General features: G+C 39.3%; 1 protein-coding gene across 1 annotated transcript in view; it reads right to left on the reverse strand.

Moving 5' to 3' along the window:
• Positions 1-26,222, reverse strand: part of PLCH1 (phospholipase C eta 1) — a 179,019-nt gene that overhangs the window by 60,506 nt on the left and 92,291 nt on the right. Inside the window, exons 6-8 of the mRNA XM_067033895.1 lie at positions 12,286-12,379; positions 10,001-10,204; positions 1,438-1,558 (exon numbers count right to left, since the gene is read on the reverse strand). Of these exons, the coding sequence (XP_066889996.1) occupies positions 1,438-1,558; positions 10,001-10,204; positions 12,286-12,379 (419 nt within the window). The remainder of the gene's footprint in view (positions 1-1,437; positions 1,559-10,000; positions 10,205-12,285; positions 12,380-26,222) is intronic.

Below are 26,222 nucleotides of genomic sequence, written 5' to 3' on the forward strand. Positions count from 1 at the left end.
ATATGACAGAAATATGTTGAGTGCTAAGGACAGCGAAAAGAAGCATTTAAATCAGTTGTAGTATTGGTAAGTTTGCCAGAGGGACAATGCCTAAGCAGTCTTCTAGGATGAGCAAGAATTGAGCGGGTGGAATCGTGGAGATGAGTGTTTCAGACAGAGAGAACGGCACAAAGGGTCTGTGAAAGCAGAAGCCCAAGTCTCTGTGGAGCAACAGTGGAAGACAACACTGGAAGAGCAGGAAGAGGCCAGGCCTTGAAGGGCACGGAAGGCATGACCATGTACAACAGGGAGTCTTTGAAGGACTTTAAGAATTACAACATCAGCTTATATTTTCCGAAAGAAATATACTACACCAGTGTGGAGGATAAACCAAAGAGAAATGAAAATGAAGAGGTGGCAGTGGAGTCAAAAGATAATTTAGCAAGCAGAATTGAAAAGATTGGCTGAATTGAGAGTGGACTCCCAGTTTCTAGGTAAAGCCATTGGTAAACAGTGCTAGCCTCCTAACTAGAAGGAAATGCAGCAAGAGAAAGCTTGGCAGAATGAAATGCTGAGTTCAGTTTGGGGTGGAAGCCCCATGCTGGTAGGAGTCTTATCCTCATTCAGTGTTGGGGCTCCCCAAACCTATTATAGTATGCCTGGCTTAGAGTGGGCAACTTTAAATATCTAAGTAAATGTCTGAATAAATAATGAAATTTATTAATTTTCAGGTACCTATGGGATACTCAGATGAATTTATAGTAAGAATTTTTCAATGTATCTCTGAAACTTAGGGAAAACATTCTGGATATATAATGGGCAAATAACCAAAAAGTAGACCAAGGACAGCAACTTAGGAAATAGTGACTATTAAAAGAGTGAGGAAATGGACTAGAAGACCGTAGGCTAAAGAAAGAGGTTGAGAAGCAATGGCAGCAATAGAGGAGAGAAGGCTATAATAGAGGCCCCCCAAAAGCAAGTATTAAGGAGAAAATTATCACCATTATCAAATGCCAAGGAGGGGTCAAGTAACATAAGGACTCCAGGCACTTCAGTATACATAGGACATCCAGCAAGTCTGGAAACCAAGATATTATTATTTTATCGTATTGCAATATAATCCCAATAAGCTATTTATTATGTATAGTAACCTGTGTTTCTAAACTTTATAGACACTCTGTACACCCTGGCTTTAGAAATTTTGAGGTCACTCTTTGTCAGAACATGCTTCGAGGAGGCAACATCTTGAGAGAGAATGGGGTAAGGAATAAAGGGAGCACAAGAAAGTATGTACATGCGGCCCCTGTTTGTTTGGTGTTTTGTTGGGAAGGAAGGAGAACCAGGGCAGGAGAAAGCGAGATGTAGACTCCAGGGAAGTGTGTGGCTTGGTGGCCGTGTTACATCAGGCAGTGCTCCATGTGCCAGTTGAGCCTGGCTCCCAGCTGCTGCTCTACTTACTCGTTCTTCACAAAGGCATGCTTGTTGATGGTCTCCACAACATCTCTGAAGAGGATCTTTGAAGTGAGCGTGTAACCGTGGTGTACGACTGGCTCTCCGTCGGGGCCATCCCAACAGTCAACTGCCAAAAACAGAATGTCACATCAACAACCCAAAGTTTCTGGTGTGTCCCGATAGTTCTGGAAATAGCAGACAAGTATTAAGTTTATTGTTTTAGCTTATACATATTATGATCATGACAAAGATGTCAGACCGAAATGAGTGTTCTGGCATATTTATCAGAATAAGGAATTAGAGATTAAATATGATTTACTGCAAGTGCTTATAGTTAACAAAGAGGTCATATACACAAGCAGCTTAGCATTTACCAAGAACTCTCATTAGAAACTGATCTAAATCCAATCGAGTATGCCTGAGCATAGTGATATTTCTTAACAGGTTGTTTCTCTAACTTTACTTCTTCTTATTCAGTTTACTATAGTCTTTTAATGTTTCAATGACCCTCTCAAATCAGTAACTGGGTTTTTCATCATTGTCCTCCTAAACTCATTATGTTTCCATTAGATTTACTTCCATTTGATTAATTAGACAGTAGTTCTAAAATAGCATTGACTTCTTAACTTCAAATCTTCAGGCCCTGCTAAGATTTATGTGAATATGGGCAAATGATTTAATAATTTAAAGTCTTGCTTCCCCATCCATAAAAGGAAAACTAAGAACAGGACTTGAATCATAAGTCTGATTTATAAGTACATGAAAAGTTGATTATAAACCTGCATGGTGCACAGTAATCATTATTGTTATTAATACTATTGATACTGTTATGTGTATGGACAACCTCACTGACCCCTAGCTGCAGAAAGACAACAGCTTCCTCACCATCCTCCCCAACTTAGAGTTTGCCTTCCCTTGTTTTACACTTTGCCACCAGGCTAATTTCTCAAAACACTGCTTTCTCCATGTCACTACTTTGCTCAAAAGCCTACTCAGTGCATAACATAGCATCCAACACATAGTATGTACTCAGTAGGTATATGTTAAATTTATTAATAAACAACTTATAGCAGCTCCTGCCTGCTTAACCCCAGGGTCCCTATCTCTGGCACTAGAGACTGGCTAGCCATTCAACTAAGCCTGTTTTCTCTCTCGCCCTGGCTCACAGCTAGACTACAGTTCCCAGCCTTCCCTTGCAGTAGGACATGGCCATTGAAATGTGGGCAGAAATGATGTGCACCACTTCCAGGTCTGCTCTATGAAACCTCGCCCTCACAGTTATCCATGCCCTCTCTTCTGCTGTGAGTTTGGAAGTCATGTGCTGAAGATGACACGGACGCAGAAGGAAAGAGCCTGTACCCCTAAATCACTGCTTGAAAGAGTCACCCATTAAGAACAGCTATTTCGAACTTCACATAAGAAATAAACTTCAGTTGTTTTAGGGCACAGAGATCTAGGCTTAACTGTTAAAGAAACTAGTTAATTAATATCTTAGCTCCTGTTTGACAAGTCAAACTTATTTTCTCCTACTTCCTACCTCACAGACTTATTCTTCCAGTTAGGCAAGCTTCCTCACATACGATCCTACTTCCATGCCTTTGCTTCTTTCACTTAAGGTCAACTGAAGTGCCCTCTTTCACTTTGCTTATCTCAATCTCAACCAAGGGTCAAATCCTTGATTAAGGATTTAGATCCTAAACCAGGATCCCCCATAGAATTTTGCCAGCTCTCATGACATTGCCATTCCTTATGACAGGGGGTCACAAATTCAAATACCAACAAGAACCTAGTAGGTCACATAAATAAATGTAGCAGCCCAACAGGAAATGTGTGTCTAAATGAGGTAACTATTTCTCACTGCCAGTCAATCATTCCTAAGTAGGAATAAGGACCCAGTTACCAGATCTGAGAAAAATCAAAGGTCTCTTTCCTCTATCTTTCTGTCTCTCTCTCTCTAGATAGATGAGAGTTGGGGGGGGGGGTTCTGTTCCCTAACTAATATAGTTACATATATCAATTAAATTACTGCCTATTAAAATATCCTTATGGGGGGAATGGAAAAAGGAAAAGGAGAAAGTACTTTCAAGGTTAAAACCATAGGAATACTGGAAACAAAGTTTAAGAACAAATATTTTGGGATGCTATCATACAGTGTTATACTGTTCCTTTGGGCCTATAAATGAGGTCAAACATATAAAGTTATCTTCTCAGAAGACAGGCTCCATCCCTCTTTTGACATGTGCTTGACATTCTTTAATTTGTCTTTGGATATAAGCGTGAAAAGAATAAACAGATGTTTCAAAAGTATGTAACTTAAACAATATACCCCAATTTATACCCCATTTTAGAAGAAAAAGGGCATAGGAGGGTTTCTCATAAATGAGCTAATACATTTTCAAAAAGAATGCAAAGTAGACGAGGCAATGCCACAGCTGACTTGATGATCATGTACACATAAAAATATCTCTTCAAAAGAAACTACTTTGGTAATGAAAGAAGGAGCCCTTTTGCTAACATTTATAACACAGGCAGAATATGCATAGTTGAGGATAGTTCTCCTAACGTTCACTTTTTAGGTCTATTTTATCACTTGTCTGTTAAATGAGGATAGCAACATCCCCAAATGGTGCTGCCGTCTGAACGCGTGGCATCCATAGCCAAGTTCAAATGGCCACGAAGAGCTTCTGTAAGAGCTAGTGCTATGATGAGAATGTTGGCAAAGTAGAAATTCTCTAACCAATTTCCTAGCCACAAAATAGCCAGGCCCATTTTTTCAATCAGACCACATGTTAGAAGCCCCCAAAAGCACCCTGACAAACAGCTGGTCAGATCTGAAGGCCAGCTGAGAGACTAACATGACAGCTTTTCATAGTGGAACTCAAAATGTTTCACCCTGATAGTGCTCCCAGAGTTAACAGGAAAAGCTCTAAACCGATTACAACAGCAATACAACGTCAGTTCCATAATGAAAGTGAAAATCCCCTGGACAGAACATCCATATTTATAAAGTAACTAGGGTTGAAAATCACGGGAAATGAAAAGCTGTGTAAAAAATGTCATCAATCTGATTTGCTGGCAAACCCACTTCACCAACAAAAGACTTATTCGTCTTCCCCAAGATACCATATATATCCTGACCGAGGACACTGTTGCAGCTGAACTAATGGAGATGGAAAACACAGTATTATCAAAATAGAAGCTTGAAAGTGGAGCAATTCTGCAGGTCACAATACCATGAAAAAACTCTTGAAAGTGGAGAGATTCTTCAGGTCACAATACCATGAAAAAACTCCAGAATCATTACTCTCCATCTCTAAGAACTATACTTGGCAAAAGCTGTTTCAGAAAATTATCTGTGGGACCTGAAATTTTTAATCCATGACCTGCTACATTCTATAAATCAGGTTCTTTAACTCCTAGTTGCAGCTGCTTAAGAATAAAAACAACTTCATCCAGAAGCAAGGTAGATAAAGCACCACTGGGTATATATAGATTGGTGCCTCCAAGTCCAAGCTTGAAGTGTAAACTAAGATCTTCAAATTACAGGGCTGAAAGAAATTGTCAGGAGAGCACGAAAAATCATGTTATCAAGTTCTAAAGTCTTCAGGAACACCTAGATATTTAGATGCCAAGCCTAATCACAAGTCAAGCAAATGCCTCCTGTTAAAGCCAACCTCCTCTCTGCGCTGTGCATTGTGCTTCCTAGCCTTCCTTAGGTGACCTGATGGCCCTTATTTGATACCCCTGCTTGGGCTGGTCATGTCATTCAATGCTTGTTCTTCCAAAAACCCCAGAGGCTTCCTGGAGAAGCAAAGTGGGGGAGTCAGACAACTTGGGTTCAAATACCAGCTTCCAAGCTTCCTAGCTATGGGACCTTGAGCCACCAACCCTACCCCAAATTGGGGTGCCTTCTTAAGGAGATTATTCCATCTTCCTTAGTGTTGTAAGAATTAACGAAGAATGTATGGAAAGCACTTAACCAGAACCTAGCCCACAAAAGGGGATGAAATCATGGTGGTTTCCCTGTTCCTTCACAGTATATTCAAAGCCAAGGTGACAACCATAGTTTCAGACGGGAAATAGAGCAAGTACAAAGCTGACCAAGTCTCCTAGATAAACACAGTATAATGCTTCTTCTCAACAAAACCTTCCAGAAATAGCAGCTTCACTTTCACTGTCCAGTCATAGATTATTCCAATAGTGAAAACTTCAAGCCAAACAACGGAGGAGAAGTTTGCTGATGCAGGCTTGGCGAGGGAGATATTTGAGAGATTGCACGTCCTTTGAAATTATATCCAAGCTGTGCATCTTCTCAGTTTGTGTGAATGTCTGGAGCAAGCAACACCTTTTACATAAGGAGGGCAAAGATCAATAGCTTCTATTATTTTGGTGACTGGCAAAGAGGAAGAAAGAAGGTACAAGGGAAGGCCCATGTTCAATGTCATCTGCTGCACACAATTTCTAAAAGCTAATTTTAAAATTAAAAGATCCCTGAAAAAGCTAAAACTAAAAATTATTTGTGCCTTACTATAAATTATCTTAACCAGATAACTTTCCTTCTTAATAGCCCAAGGAACGCCAGAGAATTAGAAGATCTGATTCATTAAGGAGTTGATCATTAGAACATGGTTAAGCTTGGGTAAGACACTGATTTTGGACATAAAAATCAAAAAAGAAATGATTGGGCACCTGAAAGACCTGAAAAGCAAAGGAAACAGTACAGGGCATAGAAGTAACAAAATTGCAAAACTGCCTGGAGTTGACTTTTACTTCATGGAGTCACCGGAAGTCATTTTCCATATTTGGCCTCCAAGAAAATGTCACCATTTAAAATGATAGGCAACCATCACTCTGAAGCCAATAAGGGTGTATGCCCTGGCATCTCTATGCATGACAGACTTGTAAAACTGCTTGAGTGCTGAGTGAACAAATGATTGAATAATGGCTGAGAACAGAATGTCACCTCAAGACCTTCTGTTGCTTGAAAGGTTTTCCTTTATGCTAATATTTTATAAGCATCTTCATTATCCAGTTGCTTAAGCTACTCAATTATCAGTCACTACTGTCAGTAGGTGTTCTCTGCATCTACTGAAAAAATGCCATGTCTTAAATCATACACTTCCAGAGTGCTAAATTTGTAGTGGTCCTAATGGTTCTGTATGAAGATAGTTTTTAATACCTGTCCATTTAAAAAATATGTCAGTTTGCCTTTATAACATTACTACTACTATTACTGTAACATTACATCTGCTACTTTTGTAGCAGAAAATTCTTCAAGCCAGAAACTCTCTGACAAAGAAGAGCTCCTCTACTGACCAGTATTATCTCACTGCCCTACTACTTTATTCATCTCCCTACACTATTCCACCACCCCAAGAACAACTTGCTACCTACTGCTGACTCCCGTATGCGTATGCTCCCACCAAAAAGCAATTCCCCTTTGCTCCGAGGAATCTCCATTCCAGTGTAAACAAACCCCCTTTCATCATCAGACTCTGGAATTCTTCCTCAACCTCCTTATCTTGGTTAACAACCAGTTTACTTGGGAAGATACTACTTCCTTTCTCCACAGATGCTTTTTTTGTATAAATCACAAAATGAGGATGCTACTTTTAAACAATTGTTGTTCTACATTCATTTAAAAAATCCCCCCACTTTTAAACCTTTATCCATCTCTACCTTCCTGGCATCTTCCAAGTGCCTTTTCCGTAGCATTCTTCCTCTACTTAACTATGTGGTTTATAGTTTTTAATATCCAATTTTTGATCTTTTAATTTTTTAGCTTTGAATCTCCCTGTCAGCATCCTTTGACTTAAAAGTCAATGTGGGCAATCTACCCAATCGCTTAACCTTGACCTCAATGCCAACAGCTCCTTGCTTCACTCTAATCATGCTCACCCACCACATGCCCTACATATAGTCATTACCTCAACTATATCCAAAATCCCACCTTGTGATAATAATTCTCTGTTCTTGTTTATTGTATGCGTGATGCCGACATTCTCAGTATTTGTTTCTTTGAGTCTTCTAATCTCTTAACCTCATTTTGTGGCCCCTTCATTTCCTTTCCTAGTTCATGGACCTACTGTCACTTACTTAAAAGAGCTCTCACCAACATCTTGAAGATATTTTATACGACCTGGAAATCCAGAGGCTTGGATCAATTCTAGAATCTGTCTTCACTGCTCCTATACCTAGTCTGTTGGGAATGGGGTGGGGGGCAGTCTGAGCATGCAGATTTTTAAAAAATTAATTTATTTATTTTTGGCTGTGTTGGGTCTTCGTTGCTGTGCGCGGGGTTTCTCTAGTTGTGGCAAGCAGGGGCCACTCTTCATCGCGGTGCGCAGGCCTCACTATTGCGGCCTCTCTTGTTGCGGGGCACAGGCTCCAGACGCACAGGCTCAGTAGTTGTGGCTCACGGGCCTAGTTGCTCCACGGCATGTGGGATCTTCCCAGACCAGGGCTCGAACCCTTGTCCCCTGCATTGGCAGGCAGATTCTCAACCACTGAGCCATCAGGGAAGCCCAGCATGCAGATTTTGTATAACAAAAAGACTGTTCTGTTAAAGACTGTTTTTGAAATTAGCTAGGCCTTCCCCCAATTTATCTTGTCAACTCCTTTCTCATTATTTGCTGATCTTTTTAAGCCTCCCATTCCCCAGCCAACCTCCACCCACTCTACACTTAGTGGATGGTGTTCTCTCCTACTATCCTGAGAAAAGAGAGGGTAAACAGCATGAACCATTTAAAAATTTCTTGTCCACTACCCCATCTAAAAACAAAATGAATGAATCCTCATTTCCCCCTCTTCCAAGTCTCAAAACCTCCCCAACCTTGTATCAAGTCTTCCCCTAATGCAGAAAAATGCCAAGTGACTAACTCACAGCAGATTAGCTACCTGACCTTCCCACTGAAAGGCCACCAAAACTATATAGCAAAAGACACTAATAACCTCCCAGCTGTCAAATGCAACCAGACTGGACACTTAGTCTTTATTTTACTTTTCTATTGTATGGGACATTTTTGACCATTTCATCCCATAGGTCCAAGTGATTGCTTTGTGTTAGTGGTCTTCATCAGTTCCCCTTGTTCTTTCTGCTTCGAAAGGTTGGATTGCATAAGTCCTCAGGCCTTGTTCTCTTTGCCACTCCTCTAAGTGATCCTGTCCACTGTGATGTACATTTACACATGAAGGTCTCTGTAAGTGATCTTGTACACTAACACATAGAAAACTCAGAACTGTGGAATCTTTATCTTTTCTGGATCCTTCTGTTGAGTGCACATATTGTTATTTAATTGACTGATAAAAATGTCCATGTAAATATTACAAAGTCACTATAAACTCAACCAATGGAAAGCTGAACTCATTAATGCTCTTCCTCTCAGTCCCCACAGTAGGTGATGGCACCATCATTCATTCCAGCTCTCCCCTTCAAGCCTTAAATCCTTTACTTTGCTCACCAGGTCCTGTAAGTTTACTTCTTTAATATCCGTATAAGCATCTCTCTCACCTAGTCTAAGCTTTTATGATCCTTCCTTTGAATCATTTCAATAGCCTTCCCACCATTCTCCTTGCTCTAGTTTCACCTCCCTTCCCCCACCACAAACATACATCTTAAAGAAAAATTATCTTCCTACAATGCTACCCAAGCCATCTTTCTAAACTGCAAGTCTGACCGTATCACTCTAGGTATTAAAACAATCCACTGGACCCTCGTTACCAAAAGCTAAAGCTGGGCTTCCCTGGTGGCGCAGTGGTTGAGAGTCCGCCTGCCGATGCAGGAGACACGGGTTCGTGCCCTGGTCCGGGAAGATCCCACATGCCGCGGAGCAACTAAGCCCGTGAGCCATGGCCGCTAGGCCTGCGCGTCCGGAGCCTGTGCTCCGCAATGGGAGAGGCCACAGCAGTGAGAGGCCCGCATACCGCAAAAAAAAAAAAAAAAACCACAAAAGCTAAAGCTGAAATTCCTTATCACAGCACTCAGAACCCTTTATCGCTGACCCAAGTCTACCTTCCCAGGCTAACTGATTTCTCATCGTATTTTACGTCACCCCCCACTTTCTGTATCACCTCTCAACCACGTTTGATTCAACTGGTGGAATTCTCACACCATACTATGATTTTTACCATCCACCCCTTCTAATGACTGTGAGCGCCTTAAAGATAGAAACCATGTCTTACATCTGTGTCCTCACCCCCAGGAACCTCCTAGAAATTTAAGTGTTGGCTGATTGATAGACCATGAAGTATCTTAAAAATAAATATTTATCCTGAACCATTTTTACCATTGGTTAATCAAAAAAGAAATCTTTCTAGGAAAAACTTTCACATTCATCACAATTTTTCAGCACCTGAAGGTGTGCCTCCCAAATGCTAGTACACATCGCTATACCTGTTTGAAGTGTCAAGAGGAACCAGAGAAGATTATGAGTTAAGAATGACTTTACAGTGAGTGGGAAAATAGTTCTGATTAGTATAAGTGCATTTTTTTAGGTCTCCATTATTTACACTAGACGTGCCTGACTAAAGCACGTGTGCGCCCTCACACACTCGCGCTCAAAGCACGCACCTTCCACGCAGCGACAGCCCTCCTGCAGCACCCGTGCGTACATGTCCACTTTGGACTGAGACAGGAGCTGGTCCCCGGTCAGGTATGTGTTGTGGGAGGAAGCGATGTAGTAGTGGCACAGGGGCTGGTCCATGTCCTGGTACACTTCATGGTGCAGTGGGTTAAATATGTCACAAGCAGGACTACGCATGAAGTTCGTGAAGCCTTTGGAAATGAGAGAGAGTGAAGTACTATAGCTTTGAAGCATATATACTTAACCGACTCTAACAAGGACAAAAGAGATCAAAGTTTGTTCATACTGATTACCTCATTTACCTTCAGGACAGCCTTTGCAGGGAATACAGGGCAATGGGAGATGTGCTTCAGATCAAATAGACAGTGTCAAAAACTGAAATATGACTTTGGGGAATAGCAGATTAAATATAACCTACAGAAAAACAGACTTTTTAACAGTTTTGATTGAGGGAGGGAGGGGGCTTATTGCAAAGCTCTTCAGTAACTGAACTCAAGCTATGATTATTCAGTGTGACCTAATGGGTGGCTCATGCAGTGTTCAAGCCATATTTATCCTAAGTGATATACTGATTAACAGCAACCTGATAGGTTATTAAGTTGATTTGAAAATAGTATTGTCAGTGCCATAGCTGAGGTAACAGGTCAGAAGTTAGGCATAGCTTAAAATCAGGGTATGATTATTTGACTATGAAACTGGTTTGGCAAGATGCTACTAATGGCTAGCACATTTGAGAAATGTGAAAAAGTATTTCAAGATTATGTAGAAAACCCTATCAGTTTTTCAAAAACATAGTGCCTGAGTAGGAGAGGCATTCATTAACATATTAACAGATATGTGAATGCCCTACAAATACCTACATGGAATGATTATTAGGGTAAATTATTTCAAGTTTTCAAGAATCCTGTGGTAAAACTACCGGTAACTATCTTCTGAAACTCTGGAGAATTTCTTCATGCTCATCTTTATGGCCATAACTTAGAAATCAGGTTTAACTCCATCTTTTAAGGCCCCACCAAAGAAAAGATTCATTTATTGGTAAAGAAAGGTCCAAATTAGTTTATCTTCTTTGGTTGTTTTAAAAATAGCTTTTAATTATATAAATATTAAATAATTTCTCTTCGTTCTAATTAGCCTCTATCCCTGGAAATAAACATAGAGTATCATACCCCCTTGTCCACACTGAGCCTGGGGGAAGAGGAAGCCAACAATCAAAATTGGTAAGATAAACCATGGTATCATATGCTCTTGCAGGAAGTGGGATGCCCCAGTAGTTTTTTAATTAAGATTATCTATTCTGCCTGGGACCTGTTCTCTTTTGGAGAGCAGCCTACAAATTTCTTTCCCTACATATTTTAAATACATATGACTTATAGATACATGTAGCTATATTCTTGTTATATCATTTATACATAATATCTTAGGAGCTAGATTCTGAATATATAACTGTGGGCAAGTTACTTAATTTCTTTTTTCTTTTTTTAAAAAATTTATTCATTCATTCATTTATTTTTGGCTGTATTGGGTCCTCATCTCTGTGTGCGGGCCCTCTCTAGCTGCAGAGAGCGGGGGCCACTCCTAATTGTGGTGCGCGGGCAGCCTCTCCCATTGTGGAGCACGGGCTCCAGGCACACAGGTCTCAGCAGTTGCGGCACGCAGGCTCAGTAGCTGTGGCACAAGGGCCTAGCCGCTCCATTGCATGTTGGATCCCCCGGACCAGGGCTCCAATCCATGACCCCTGCATTGGCAGGTGGACTCTCAACCACTGCACCACCAGGGAAGTCCCAAATTACTTAATTTCTTTAAGCCTCACTTTCCTCAATTATAAAATGAGAGAGTCATATTAACAAAATGTGTGGTTCCTACAACCTCTCTACCACTACCAACTAGGGAAAAGAAATTAGTTGCCAACATTAAAAAAAAAATGTTTACTTATTTTAGGGCCAAATTTCCCTTCATGAGATTACCTGGTTGAGACTATTTCTAAAAATTAACCATTTGAGAAAAGTCAAAATATTTCTTGGCATGTATCATACATAGTGGCATCAAGTTGACTTGCTTGGAGTAGAAAATGCTACCGTCCTTGCAAAAGTAAAAGAAACAGCAAAATCATGGCATCTGTTTTGTAGGAAAATATGTGTGTCGTGGGCTTTATTTGAATCATCTGTAATTCTAAGGTTATCTCCCTATTTCTTTTCCTAAAAATTTTTCTAGAATGTAACTTAGCAAACTGAACTGAGAAATGAGAAATTAAGGATATTGGTTATTTTACCTTCTATGCCAAGGACATTTTTTGCCTTATTTTCTTCAGAAACTTCAAATTTTCTTATGACGTCAATACAATAGTCTGTTGTCACATTCGTCATCTAAACAAAACAGAACAATAGTACAGTACCTGCAATTTCATGAGATATGTTCCTCTATGCTAAAAGGGCATACTGATTTTTTTAAGCATTTGTGATACAGTGCAAAATGGTTAAATGAGCCATATTTGAGGTTACTAGCATCATAACTACTTAACCTTTGGAAAATGATCATGATCTCAGTATTCCTGTATCCTTCAGATTTCATCAGTGAAAACAGTCCTTCAACTACTAGACAAATATTCTCTATGAAGCAACAAAATTAATAAAACCAAGTCAATAATCAGTGCAAATGCACTACCAAGTATCCACTCACTGTAAGCTAGTAGTTATCTGCAAAAGTAATGCTTTCTACACAAACACTGAGGTTTGCTAATCATAAATTTTATGCAAAAAGAAAATGACTCTCTACCAAAGAAGCGTATTCTAGGTAAATCCACCTGTGTGTTTATAGCTACAGATCCTTCAACTGATTCATGACAGCAGTCTGCTATGGTGACTCAAGAACAAAGGTTAGCAAAAGAAAATAAAAATTAAAAGGTAGGTGAGAAATCTGGAGTGAGAATGCTTGTATTCAAATCAGCTGGCTCATATTATTTACAGTGTGGTCTTAAAAAAGCCACTCACCTTTTCTGTGGCTACCTTACAATGTAGTTGTGGGGATTAAATGGATTAATATTTGTAAGAAAAATGTATGGTACCAAAAAGCAGTATATGCTAATATTACTGAGTTAGTCTCAAGTTTGCTGCATGTATATTTCATGCTTAGTATCAGTGGGAAAAGCAAACTCTTTGAGAATAATTTCTTTAATACTAATAAAGGATGCAATTTTTTTAATCAAAAATCCATTAAGCCCCACAATCTCACAATGATATTTAAATATACTAACAAGCATCAGAGAGCAACAGCAGAAACAAGAAGAACTAAAATCTTGCAGCCTGTGGAACGAAAACAACATTCACAGAAAGATAGACAAAATGAAAAGGCAGAGGACTATGTACCAGATGAAGAAACAAGATAAAACCCCAGAAAAACAACTAAATGAAGTGGAGAAAGGTAACCTTCCAGAAAAAGAATTCTGAATAATGATAGTGAAAATGATCCAGGATACTGGAAAAAGAATGGAGGCAAAGATTGAAAAGATGCAAGAAATGTTTAACAAAGACCTAGAAGAATTAAAGAACACCTAAAAGAAGAATAAACAGAGATGAACAATATAATAACTGAAATGAAAAATAGAAGGTATTTCTACTTTTCTTTTTTTTTTTTGATTCTAGAAGGAATCAATAGCAGAATAACTGAGGAAGAAAATGGATAAGTGACCTGGAAGACAGAATGGTAGAATTCATTGCCATGGAAAACAATAAAGAAAAATGAATGAAAAGAAATGAAAACAGCCTAAGAGACCTCTGGGACAACATTAAATGCACCAACATTCACATTATAGGGGTCCCAGAAGGAGAAGAGAGAGAGAAAGAACCTAGAGAAAATACTTGAAATGATTATAGTTGAAAACTTCGCTAGCATGGGAAAGGAAATAGCCACCCAAGTCCAGGAAGCACAGAGAGTCTCAGGCAGGATAAACCCAAGGAGAAACACACCAAGACACATAGTAATCAAACTGACAAAAATTAAAGACAAGGAAAATTATTAAAAGCAACAAGGGAAAAATGACAAATAACATACAAGGGAACTCCCGTAAGGTTAGGAGCTGATTTCTCAGCAAAACTCTACAAGCCAGAAGGGAGAGGCAAGATATATTTACAGGGATGAAAGGGAAGAAACTACAACCAAGATTACTCTACCCAGCAAGGGTCTCATACAGATTTGATGGAGAAATCAAAAGCTTTACAGACAAGCAAAAGCTAAGAGAATTCAGCACCACCAAACGAGCTCTACAACAAATGCTAAAGGAACTTCTCTAAGTGGGAAACACAAGAGAAGAAAACTACCTACAAAAATAAACACAAAACAATTTTAAAAATGGTGGGCTTCCCTGGTGGCGCAGTGGTTGAGAATCCGCCTGCCGATGCAGGGGACACAAGTTCGTGCCCCGGTCTGGGAAGATCCCACATGCCGCGGAGCAGCTGGTCCCGTGAGCCATGGCCACTGAGCCTGTGCGTCCGGAGCCTGTGCTCCACAACAGGAGAGGCCACAACAGTGAGAGGCCCGCATACCACACACACAAAAAAAAGGTAATAGGAACATACATATCAATAATTACCTGAAATGTGAATGGATTAAATGCTCCAACCAAAAGACACAGGCTTGCTGAATGGATACAAAAACAAGACCCATATATATGCTGTCTACAAGAGACCCACAGACCTAGGGACACATACAGACTGAAAGTGAGGGGATGGGAAAAGATATTCCAGGCAAATGGAAATCAAAAGAAAACTGGAGTAGCAATACTCATATCAGATAAAATAGACTTGAACATAAAGAATGCTGCAGGAGACAGGAAGGACACTACATAATGATCAAGGGATCAATCCAAGAAGAAGATATAACAATTATAAATACATATGCACCCAACACAGAAGCACCTAAATACATAATGCAAATGCTAACAGCTATAAAAGAGGAAATCCACAGTAGCAGAATAATAATGGGGGACCACTGGCTTCCCTGGTGGCACAGTGGTTGAGAGTCTGCCTGTTGATGCAGGGGACATGGGTTTGTGCCCCGGTCAGGGAAGATCCCACATGCCATGGAGCAGCTGGGCACGCGAGCCACGGCTGCTGAGCCTGTGCATCCGGAGCCTGTGCTCCACAACAGGAGAGGCCACAGCAGTGAGAGGCCCACGTACCGCAAAAAAATAAATAAAAATAAAAATAAAAATAATGGGAGACTTTAACACCTCATCTACACCAATGGACAGATCATCCAGACAGATAATTAATAAGGAAACACAAGCTTTAAATGACACAAGAGATCAGGTAGATTTAATTGATATTTATAGCACATTCCATCTGAAAACAGCAGATTACACTTTCTTCTCAAGTGCACACGGAACATTCTTCATGATATATCACATCTTGGGTCATAAATCAAGCCTTGGTAAATTTAAGAAAATTGAAATCACACCAAGCATCCTTTCTGATGACAACACTATGAGATTAGAAATCAATTACAAGAAAAAAAGGTAAAAACACAAACACATGGAGGATAAACAATACATTACTAAATAACCAAGAGATCACTGAAGAAATCAAAGAGGAAATCAAAAAATACCTAGAGACAAATTACAATGAAAACACAATGATCCAAAACCTATGGGATGCAGAAAAAGCAGTTCTAAGAGGGAAGTTTATAGCAATACAATCCTACCTCAAGAAACAAGAAAAATCTCAAATAAACAATCTAAACTTACACCTAAATGAACTAGGGAAAGAACAAACAAAACTGAAAGTTAGTAGAAGAAATCATAAAGATCATAAAGATCAGAAATAAATGAAATAGAAACAAAGAAAAAAATTGCAAAGATTAATAAAACTAAAAGCTGGTTCTTTGAGAAGATAAACAAAATTGATAAACCTTTAGCCAGACTCATCAAAAAAATGAGGGAGAGGACTCAAATCAATAAAATTAGAAATGAAAAAGGAGAAGTTACGGTGGACACGACAGAAACACAGCATCATAAGAGACTACTACAAGCAGCTCTATGCCAATAAAATGGACAACCTGGAAGCAATGTACAAATTCTTTGAAAGGTATAAACTTCCAAGACTGAACCAGGAAGAAACAGAAAATATGAACAATCCAATCACAAGTAATGAAATTGAAACTGTGATTTAAAATCTTCCAACAAACAAAAAGTCCAGGACCAGATGACTTCACAGGGGAATTCTATCAAACATTTAGGGAAGACTTAACACCCATCCTTCTCAAACTCTTCCAAAAAATTGCAGAGGAAGGAACACTCCCAAACTCATTCTAGGAGGTCACCATCACCCTGATACCAAAATCAGACAAAGATACTACAAAAAAAGAAACTTACAGACCAATATCACTCATGAGTATAGATGCAAAAATCCTCAACAAAATACTAGCAAACAGAACCCAACAACAGGTTAAAAGGATCATACAGCATGATCAAGTGGGATTCATCCCAGGGATGCAAGGATTCTTCAATATAAGCAAATCAATCAAAGTGATACACCATATTAACAAATTGAAGAATAAAAACCATATGATCATCTCAATAGATGCAGAAAAAGCTTCTGACAATCTTCAACACCCATTTCTGATAAAAACTCTCCAGAAAGTGGGCATAGAGGGATCCTACCTCAACATAATAAAGGCCATATATGACAAACCCACAGCAAACATCATTCTCAATGGTGAAAACGTGAAAGCATTTCCTCTAAGATCAGGAACAAGACAAGGATGTCCACTCTCACCACTTGTACTCAAAAAAGTTTTGGAAGTCCTAGCCACAGCAATCAGAGAAGAAAAAGAAATAAAAAGAATACAAATTGGAAAAGAAGAAGTAAAACTGTCACTGTTTGCAGATGACATGACACTATACATAGAAAATCCCGAAGATGCCAGCAGAAAACTACTAGAGCTAATCTATGAATTTGGTAAAGTTGCAGGATACAAAATTAATGCCCAGTAATCTCTTGCATTCCTATACACTAAAAACAAAAGATCAGAAAGAGAAATTAAGGAAACAATCCCATTCACCACTGCAACAAAAAGAATAAAATACCTAGGAATAAACCTACCTAAGGAGGTAAAAGACCTATATGCAGAAAACTATAAGACACTGATGAAAGAAATTAAAGATGACACAAACAGATTGAGAGATATACCATGTCCTTAGATTGGAAGAATCAATATTGTGAAAATGACTATACCACCCAAAGCCATCTACAGATTCAATGCAATCCCTATCAAATTACCAATGGCATTTTTTACAGAACTGGAACAAAAAAATCTTAAAATTTGTATGGAGATACAAAGGCCCCAAATAGCCAAATCAATCTTGTGAGAAAAAAACGGAGCTGGAGGAATGAGACTCCCTGACTTCAGACTATACCACAAAGCTACAGTAATCAAAACAATATGGTACTGGCACAAAAACAGAAATACATATCAACAGAACAGGATAGAAAGCCCAGAGATAAACCCACACACATATGAACAACTAATCTATGACAAAGGAGGCAAGGATATACAATGGAGAAAAGACAGTCTCTTCAATAAGTGGTGCTGGGAAAACTGGACAGCTACATGTACATGTATGGAATTACAACACACCCTAACACCATACACAAAAATAAACTCAAAATGGATTAAAGACCTAAATGTAAGACCGGACACTATAAAACTTTTACAGTAAAATGTAGGAAGAACACTCTGACATAAATCACAACATTTTTTCGACCCACCTCCTAGAGAAATGGAAATAAAAACAAAAATAGACAAATGGGACTGAATGAAACTTAAAAGCTTTTGCACAGCAAAGGAAACTATAAACAAGATGAAAAGACAACCCTCAGAATGGGAGAAAACATTTGCAAACATTTGCAAATCAATGGACAAAGGATTAATCTCCAAAATATATAAACAGCTCATGCAGCTCAATATTAAAAAAACAAACAACCCAATACAAAAATGGGCAGAAGACCTAAATAGACATTTCTCCAAAGACATACAGATGGCCAAGAAGCACATGAAAAGCTGCTCAACATCACTAATTATTAGAGAAATGCAAATCAAAACTACAATGAGGTATCACCTCACACCTGTCAGAATGGGCATCATTGGGCTTCCCTGGTGGCGCAGTGGTTAAGAATCCACCTGCCAATGCAGGGGACATGGGTTTGAGCCCTGGCCCGGGAAGATCCCACATGCCATGGAGTAACTAAGCCCGTGTGTCACAACTACTGAGCCTGTGCTCTAGAGCCCACAAGCCACAACTCCTGAAGCCTGCAAGCCACAACTACGGAAACCCACGCACCTAGAGCTTGCAACAAGAGAAGTCACTACAATGAGAAGCCAGCACACCACAATGAAGAGTAGCCCCTGCTCCCTGCAACTAGAGAAAGCCCGCATGCAGCAATGAAGACCCAATGCAGCCAAAAATAATAAATAAATAAAAATTAAATAAATTAATAAAAAAATAGGATGGACATCATCAGAAAATCTACAAACAACAAGTGTGGAGTGGGTGTGGAGAAAAGGGAACCCTCTTGCTCTGTTGGTGGGAATGTAAATTGATACAGACACTGTGGAGAACAGTATGGAGGTTCCTTAAAAAACTAAAAATAGAACTACCATATGACCCAGCAATCCCACTACTGGGCATATACCCTGAGAAAACCATAATTCAAAAAGAGTCATGTACCACAATGTTCATTGCAGCACTATTTACAATAGCCAGGTCATGGAAGCAACCTAAATGCCCATCAACAGACGGATGGATAAAGAAGATGTGGTACATATGTACAATGGAATGTTACTCAGCCATAAAAAGGAACGAAACTGGGTCATTTGTAGAGATGTGGATGGACCTAGAGTCTGTCATACAGAGTGAAGTAACTCAGAAAGAGAAAAACAAATATCGTATATTAATGCATATATGTGGAACCTAGAAAAATGGTACAGATGAATGGTACAGATGAAAAGGCAGAAATAGAGACAAAGATGTAGAGAACAAACGTATGGACACCAAGGGGGGAAAGTGGGGGGGTGGGAGGTGGGCTGAATTGGGAGATTGGGATTGACATGTATACACTGATGTGTATAAAATAGATAATAAGAACCTGCTGTATTAAAAAAAAATTTTAATAAAATAAAAAAGATCAATCAATCAATAAATAAATATACTAATGAATAATGATAGAGGAAGCTAACTTGGGAGCCAGTATTTTATATTTCAATGATATTCTCAAAAATTCCATTATCTCTTAGGTTCAGTACCTATGCTTTAGTGAATCTAATTCAAACTGTCTATTTAATAGCATTTAACTTATTGCAGGGGGAAAAAAAGCTCTGTTATGCAACCATTTTTTGCATGTTTAAAAGAGCACAGAATGCTTTTTTCCCCCTAAAACTAGCTGCAAAATGGCTAACACATTCTTTGAGTAAATTTTATAACCTTTACTCCATGCAGAGGCCTACATTACCAGACACCACCCGAAAATACTATAAATAAATGAAACCATGCTACCTGCGAGGAACTCAACTGACCTAGCCTGGCTTTAAGCAGCTCATTAATTTGTCTGCTATAACCTAGAGAGACTTATCACGTACAATATAAAAGATAAATAATTTCTCACAAAATAGAAAGAACCAAATTGATAAAAATTGTATGTGCCATTGGAAGACTGAATTTACATTGCAATTATTTGGTTTACAAGGACATTTGTTCAGAGACGTTGGGGCCTTGCTCTAGACTCAGGTAGTCTACGAGGAGCCCATGAGATCTAAAAAAATTCAAGCAAACAAAAGAAAAACCCCGGCATCCCGGGATGGAGCTAATTGCAGATGAGAACATGTTACTAGCTCAAAATACAAAGCAGAATGTGTTAAAAAAAATCATCATATTTGAAAAGTATTCATTAAATTGGTGAAAATATCAGTAGGCATTCTAGGTAGCCCAAAATTTCCTGGGCACCATGTAAGAATTAATGGGAGCTAATCCAAAATTCAAATATTAAGGATTAACTCAGTGAAATACATTAAAACCTCATAACAATGAGAATTGAAATGTAAGTCAATCTGCTCCCATCCTTCCTCCATCCCTGCTTTCATTTAATTAACTTCCCAGTAGCAAAATCTTGCATTTTACACAATTGACTTTTTCGGACCTCACTTTGAAAGTTACATTGGGATTTTACTGTATGCATGAAGGTTTAACATAGTTTAATGCTCTTTATTGTTCTTTTCCCCCTTGTTTTGCTTTCTATTTGACATGGCTGATAAGATGAAACAGAAACATTTTCTCCCTGTCTCCCATGGAGTTCACTTGAAAGTCTTGTTTGCTATCAATATCTGAGCCACTCACTGTCTCTTAACGCTAGTGATTGTTTTTTCTATACAGGGCAATTTGTGCTAAAAGAAGAACTTGAGGAAAATCTGATTACGTTTATATAACGTAGTCAATGTTATGCAGTTTATAAAAAGTTTTTACATCCATAATCTTAAATAGTTCTTGTAAACCTAGTATCTTTATCCCCATCCTGTAGGTAGGAAAACTGACACTGAGAATGGTTAATTATCACAACCAAAGTCATAAAATCATTAAAAGGCAGCACCAAAGTTCAAATTTCAACCTTCTCAATTCAAGTCCAAAGCTTTTTCTTTTACGTTGTATCTACTGTCTGGGTGTTTTCTTTATTTCTACTAAGAAATTGAAATACATTTTTTTTTTAAACATCTTTATTGAAGTATAATTGCTTTACAATGGTGTGCTAGTTTCTGCTTTATAACAAAGTGAATCAGTTATACATATACATATGTTCCCACATCTCTCCCCTCTTGCATCTCCCTCCCTCCTACCCTCCCTATCCCACCTCTCTAGGTGGTCACAAAGCACCCAGGTGATCTCCCTGTGCTATGCGACTGCTTCCCACTAGCTATCTTGAAATACTTACTTTTAAAAGTGATTATTTTTTCAGTATAGCTGAAACTCATGGATCTTAACTTTTGAAATTTTTGCAACTTTCAAATCAGTTATCATAATTTGACCTCTTTGATGATTCCAGATTGGAATGACTCCCAAAACACACGAAACACAAAATCATAATATAATCTGCAAAGAATTTTTATGTTCCTAAACTCTTTTCCATTTATTTTTACCAAAGTAACATATCTATAATTAAGTCAGTCAAAACAGAGATGCTTATGGCTAAAAGCAGAATTCCCCCTTTATACGCAGAGCCACTGTCCAGAGGTAATAATGTCAACATCTCTAGATATTTCTTGTGGAATGAGTCTTTATATTCCTAATTATTATGTTAATGATGCTATTTTCTACTTCATACACTTTAAACATTCTCTCTTAACTTTTTATTGTTTTTAAATAAAGACAACTCTTTTGGGCCAGCAAAACTAACTCTCACCCTCTACCCATTCTCCCAATACAGTTATATCTTAACTTTTATTAAACTACAATTCAGTGCGTAAATTGTCCTGAATATGCAAATGTTAACATTAGGTCTATTGTATAATCTGATTGTGTTTCTATTCTTATAGACTTTTCTTCTGATTTAACTGCTGGAATTCCCATCCATTAATTTAATTTGTAATGTCCCTATCTCAAATTCTTCCCAATGACTCTAATGGTCTCTTGGTATAATTTTCCACATCAAAGGCAAGAGGGAATCCATGAATTCCATTTTTTCCACTATAAAGGTCCTCCTTTTTCCAGGCTGGTTGAGTTCTAAAATTTCACTCAGGTTTTGTCCCAATTTCATTCTGTCACTCTTATCAAAGAGCACTGAGGCTTCCCTGGTGGCGCAGTGGTTGAGAGTCCGCCTGCTGATGCAGGGGACACGGGTTCATGACCCGGTCCGGGAAGATCCCACATGCCGCGGAGCGGTTGGGCCCGTGGGCCATGGCCGCTGAGCCTGCGCATCCGGAGCCTGTGCTCCGCAATGGGAGAGACCACGACAGTGAGAGGCCCGCGTACCACAAAAAAAAAAAAAAAAAAAAAAAAAAGAGCACTTGAGAGGTAAATTATTTCTTGCACATATTTTTGTGTGTGTTATTTATTCTGTGCACACATTTGGTTGACAAATTGACCAGGTAGAAAGTTCTAGGTCGGAAATCATTGTTTCATGTTTTTTGGCTTCCAGAGTTGCTGTTGAGAAGTCTGATGCCATTCTGATTCCAATCCTTTTTACAGGACCTGTCTTTGTTCATTAATTTGATAAGGCTTTTTTCCCCCCCTTTCTGCAAGTCTTTAGGGTTTCATTTTATCCTTGGCATTGCAAAATTTCACTTTGATTTGTCTCTGCGTGGCTCTTTCTACATTCACTGTGTTTGGCACTCAGTGGACCATGCCAATTTAGACATTCCTCCCTTTTGGCTCTAATCAGTTTTTGTATTACTTATCTGATAATATCCTCCCTTCTATTTTTTCTTATCTTTTTCTGTAACTCCTGTTATTCAGATAGTCGACCTTTAGGATCAATCTACTAATGTCCTTATGTTTTTTCCATTTCTTTCCTGTTTGTTCTCCTTTTGGGACAATTTTCTCAACTTTATCTTCTAAGCCAACTAATGAATTTAGTTCTCTGCTCTCTTCTTCCTCTGAATCTTCTTTTCTCATAGCATCTTTCTCTTGCTTCACGGCTGAAATTTTTTTAATCGCTCTGCTGTATTAATGTCACTTTTTAAAGTTTCCTTCTCCCTGCATTGCCTCTATTTCTTCCAAGTTTCTTGATTCTATTTGTTTGCCTTTGTCTCTTTTTCATAGCAGAGAATTTCCTCAAATGTGGTAAGTCTTGGTTATTTAAAACCCATTTTTAAAATTGACTATTTAAAAACCTATTTCAAACTAAGGCTAGAAAAAATTGGCTGGGAGCTCTGTATTCATGAGCAGAGCTTACTGACTAGTGGGCTTCACTGTAGAATTCTCTGGCTGGACTCAGGAAATTTCTGATGTAAATATCTTTAGGGTTTTTTTTTTTCCTTGGGTTGGTATGTTAGTTTCCTAGGGCTGCTATAATAAAGTACCACAAACTCAGGGCTGAAAACAACAGAAACTTATTCTCTCTCAGTCCTGCAGGACAGAAGTCCAAAATCAAGGTGTTAAAAGGGATGATTCCCTCTGGAGACTTGGAGGGAGAATCTATTCCATACCTCTTCCCTTGCTTCTGATGGCTGCTGGCAAATCTTGGCATTCCTTGGCTTGGAGTTTCATAACTACAATCTCTGCTTCCATCTTCACACAGCCACCTTCCCTCTATGTGTCTATGTCCTCTTTTCTGTTGCTTATAAGAACACTCATCATTGGATTGAGGGTCCACACAAAATGTAGGATAATTTCACCTTAACATACTTAAGTACATCTACAAAGACCCTACTTCCAAATAAGGTCACATTTACGGATACTGGGAGTTAGGACTTGGACATATCTTTTCAGGCTACTATTCAACCCACTATAGTCTGTAATGTGCCTCTAAGGAAATTTTTCCAATGTCCTACCTGGAAGGGATAAACCTGGGATCTGAACCTTGGGAAGAGGGTTACGGCTCTCACACTTCAATGCATAAATGTTCACTTAATCTTTGTATTCATATCTATTTTTGTGAAACAAACCTCCCAAAACTTAGAAACTTAAAACCACCATCACTTATCAATACTTGTTCACAATTGTGTAGGACGACGGTAAATGGGACTGAGTCCAGCCACACGGTTATTGTGTTTTCACCCTGGGGTTACTCACGTGACTGCAGGCATCTAGTCAGGTGACTACAGTCAGATGGTCCAAAATGGCCTCACCAACATGACTGTGGCTGGTGCTGGCTGTTGGCTGGGCCTCTTCACGTGGTCTCTCCTCCTCAGAGAAACTAACTGGCTTCCTCACATGATAGTCTCACAGCCCCAACAGGGCAAGAGTGGAACTGCCAAGGCTCCCTGAAGACTACGTTCCTTGTACATCTAGTCTGCTACAATCCATTAGTCAAACCAGGTCACAAAGCCAGCCCAGGTTCAAGGGGCAGAAAAATAGACTCCACTTCTTGATGGGAGGAGAGGCAGTATCACGCCGCAAAGCCACACACATACAGGGATGCGGGAGTTACTGTAGACTTCTTTATAAACCATCTGCCACACTCCCCATGTTTCAGTGCCCACACTCAGGTGTGCCTGGTATGCCTCTGTCCAGATTCTTCTGGTCCATCCTCCTCCAGCTCTTATTTTCAGTTTTATGCCAGGGTGGAGAAGGGACAGCTGTCCTGCTGCAAGAGTAGGGGAGAGAATCTGGAGCCCTAACTACATCTGGATCAGACTTCCAACCAGTGCTTGTGTTTTCAACCCCTGCTCTCCTGCTTTCAGAGTATCGTGAATTTCACTTTTGATCTTTCTTGGGTTCTTCTGGGCAAATGAACATGCTTCATGGTTTCCTGCTCCATGGGCTTGAGTTTCAGTGCCCTGGAGTCTCCTTTGGATCAGACAAGTTTTAAGATTTTGTTGTTTCTGTTTCCTCTCCCATTCTCTTCATCCTTGTGGTTTTACAGGGGGGAGAGGTCTTTTTACTGTATTTTTGGGTAATTTCAGCAGGGAGTAGAGAAACATCTCTAAATGAATGGTCATTCAGTTTCCAGCTGAATAAGACAACCATGATAGTTATTTATCTCCCCCAAATGGCTACCCTCACTCATCCAAAAATTAATCCACAAATTTCAAAGCATTTAAATACATGACTATTTCACAGAAAAATGTCATTTGGGAACTATATTCAAGGGAGAAAAAATATTACATGACATAATTACTCTGAACACTCTCTCACTGCTTTAACTGTGAATAATTAAGAAAAATGAAACACATTCAGGAAAGCCTCTTAAAGGACTGCTTTTATGATGAGGAGAATGCTTAAAAAAAAAAAAAAATAACGATAAAGGTACACTAGCACCAGAAAGGGGTAGTTATAGCAAAGAAGAATTTATAATTATTTCTCAGAAGAGAGGTAAGATTAGAATGACCATGACTGTCACCAAACCAGTCTGGATTCAGTAAAGGGTAATGAAGGGAGAGGGAACAAATGACACCTATAATTGGATCAGAAGAATCAAGGGAATATTTCAGCAGAAAGAATAAAAAAGCAAAACGAGCAACTGTTAGAACCACCACAAAGGGATAATGTATAGGTCTATGTCATAAAGTTCAGCAAGAATAGGGTGCTCTAGCATGGGATCAGAAAAGTTCTGAAAACTCCCCTGGAATTAACCATCCACATGCATATTTCAGATAAAAACACTACATAGGGCTTCCCTGGTGGTGCAGTGGTTGAGAGTCCGCCTGCCGAATGCAGGGGACATGGGTTCGTGCCCCGGTCCGGGAAGATCCCACATGCCGCGGAGCGGCTGGGCCTGTGAGCCATGGCCGCTGAGCCTGCGCGTCCGGAGCCTGTGCGTCCGGGAGCCTGTGCTCTGCAATGGGACAGGCCACAATAGTGAGAGGCCCACGTACCGCCAAAACAAACAAACAAACAAAAAACACTACATAAATAGAATTCTGCTTTTGACTTATCTATGGAAGTAGCTTTTGCTCTTGGTTAACAGCTAGAAGGGTTTGCAAACTATAAGGGCTCTTCTATATTCCTGCCTTCTCTTCCTCGCTCTTCAATCCATGAGAAACAAAAAGATAAAAAGAAGGTAGAGGCTTGCTAAGAAAGGTTGTCAAGGAGAGTGGGAGGAATGAAATCAACTTCTCACTCCTGAACAAAAACCCTGAAAAGAATTGAACTCAAAACACATTCAACGCCAGTGCCAAAAAATGGATAGGAACTCTGGAGGAGATAAAGGTTGCTTCTTGGCAAATGGGAAAAAATGAAACAAAGAGCCTCAACCATCCCTCATACTCTGGAACCACAGACTAGTGGACATTTGCGATCTTGATCTGTGGATGCAAGGAAGCAACAGAAGAGAAAACTCAGCCAACTGGCTTCTTCCTTAACTGGCACTTCTTCACAGATATGAAAGACAGTAAGAATTTACCTTAGCACATCATATTTTAAGGATGAAAGTCCTAATCAAACAGCAGTTGGACCTGTCAAAGGCATAAATTCAATTTGCAAAAAGCTTCAGTGGAATAAATATCTGACTCACGGGCCAATATTTGAACTCCCATAATCTTGGACAGCATATGTGGCCGGCAGTGATA

Source organism: Kogia breviceps, chromosome 5, assembly GCF_026419965.1.
Source record: "Kogia breviceps isolate mKogBre1 chromosome 5, mKogBre1 haplotype 1, whole genome shotgun sequence".
NCBI classification, from domain to species: domain Eukaryota; kingdom Metazoa; phylum Chordata; class Mammalia; order Artiodactyla; family Physeteridae; genus Kogia; species Kogia breviceps.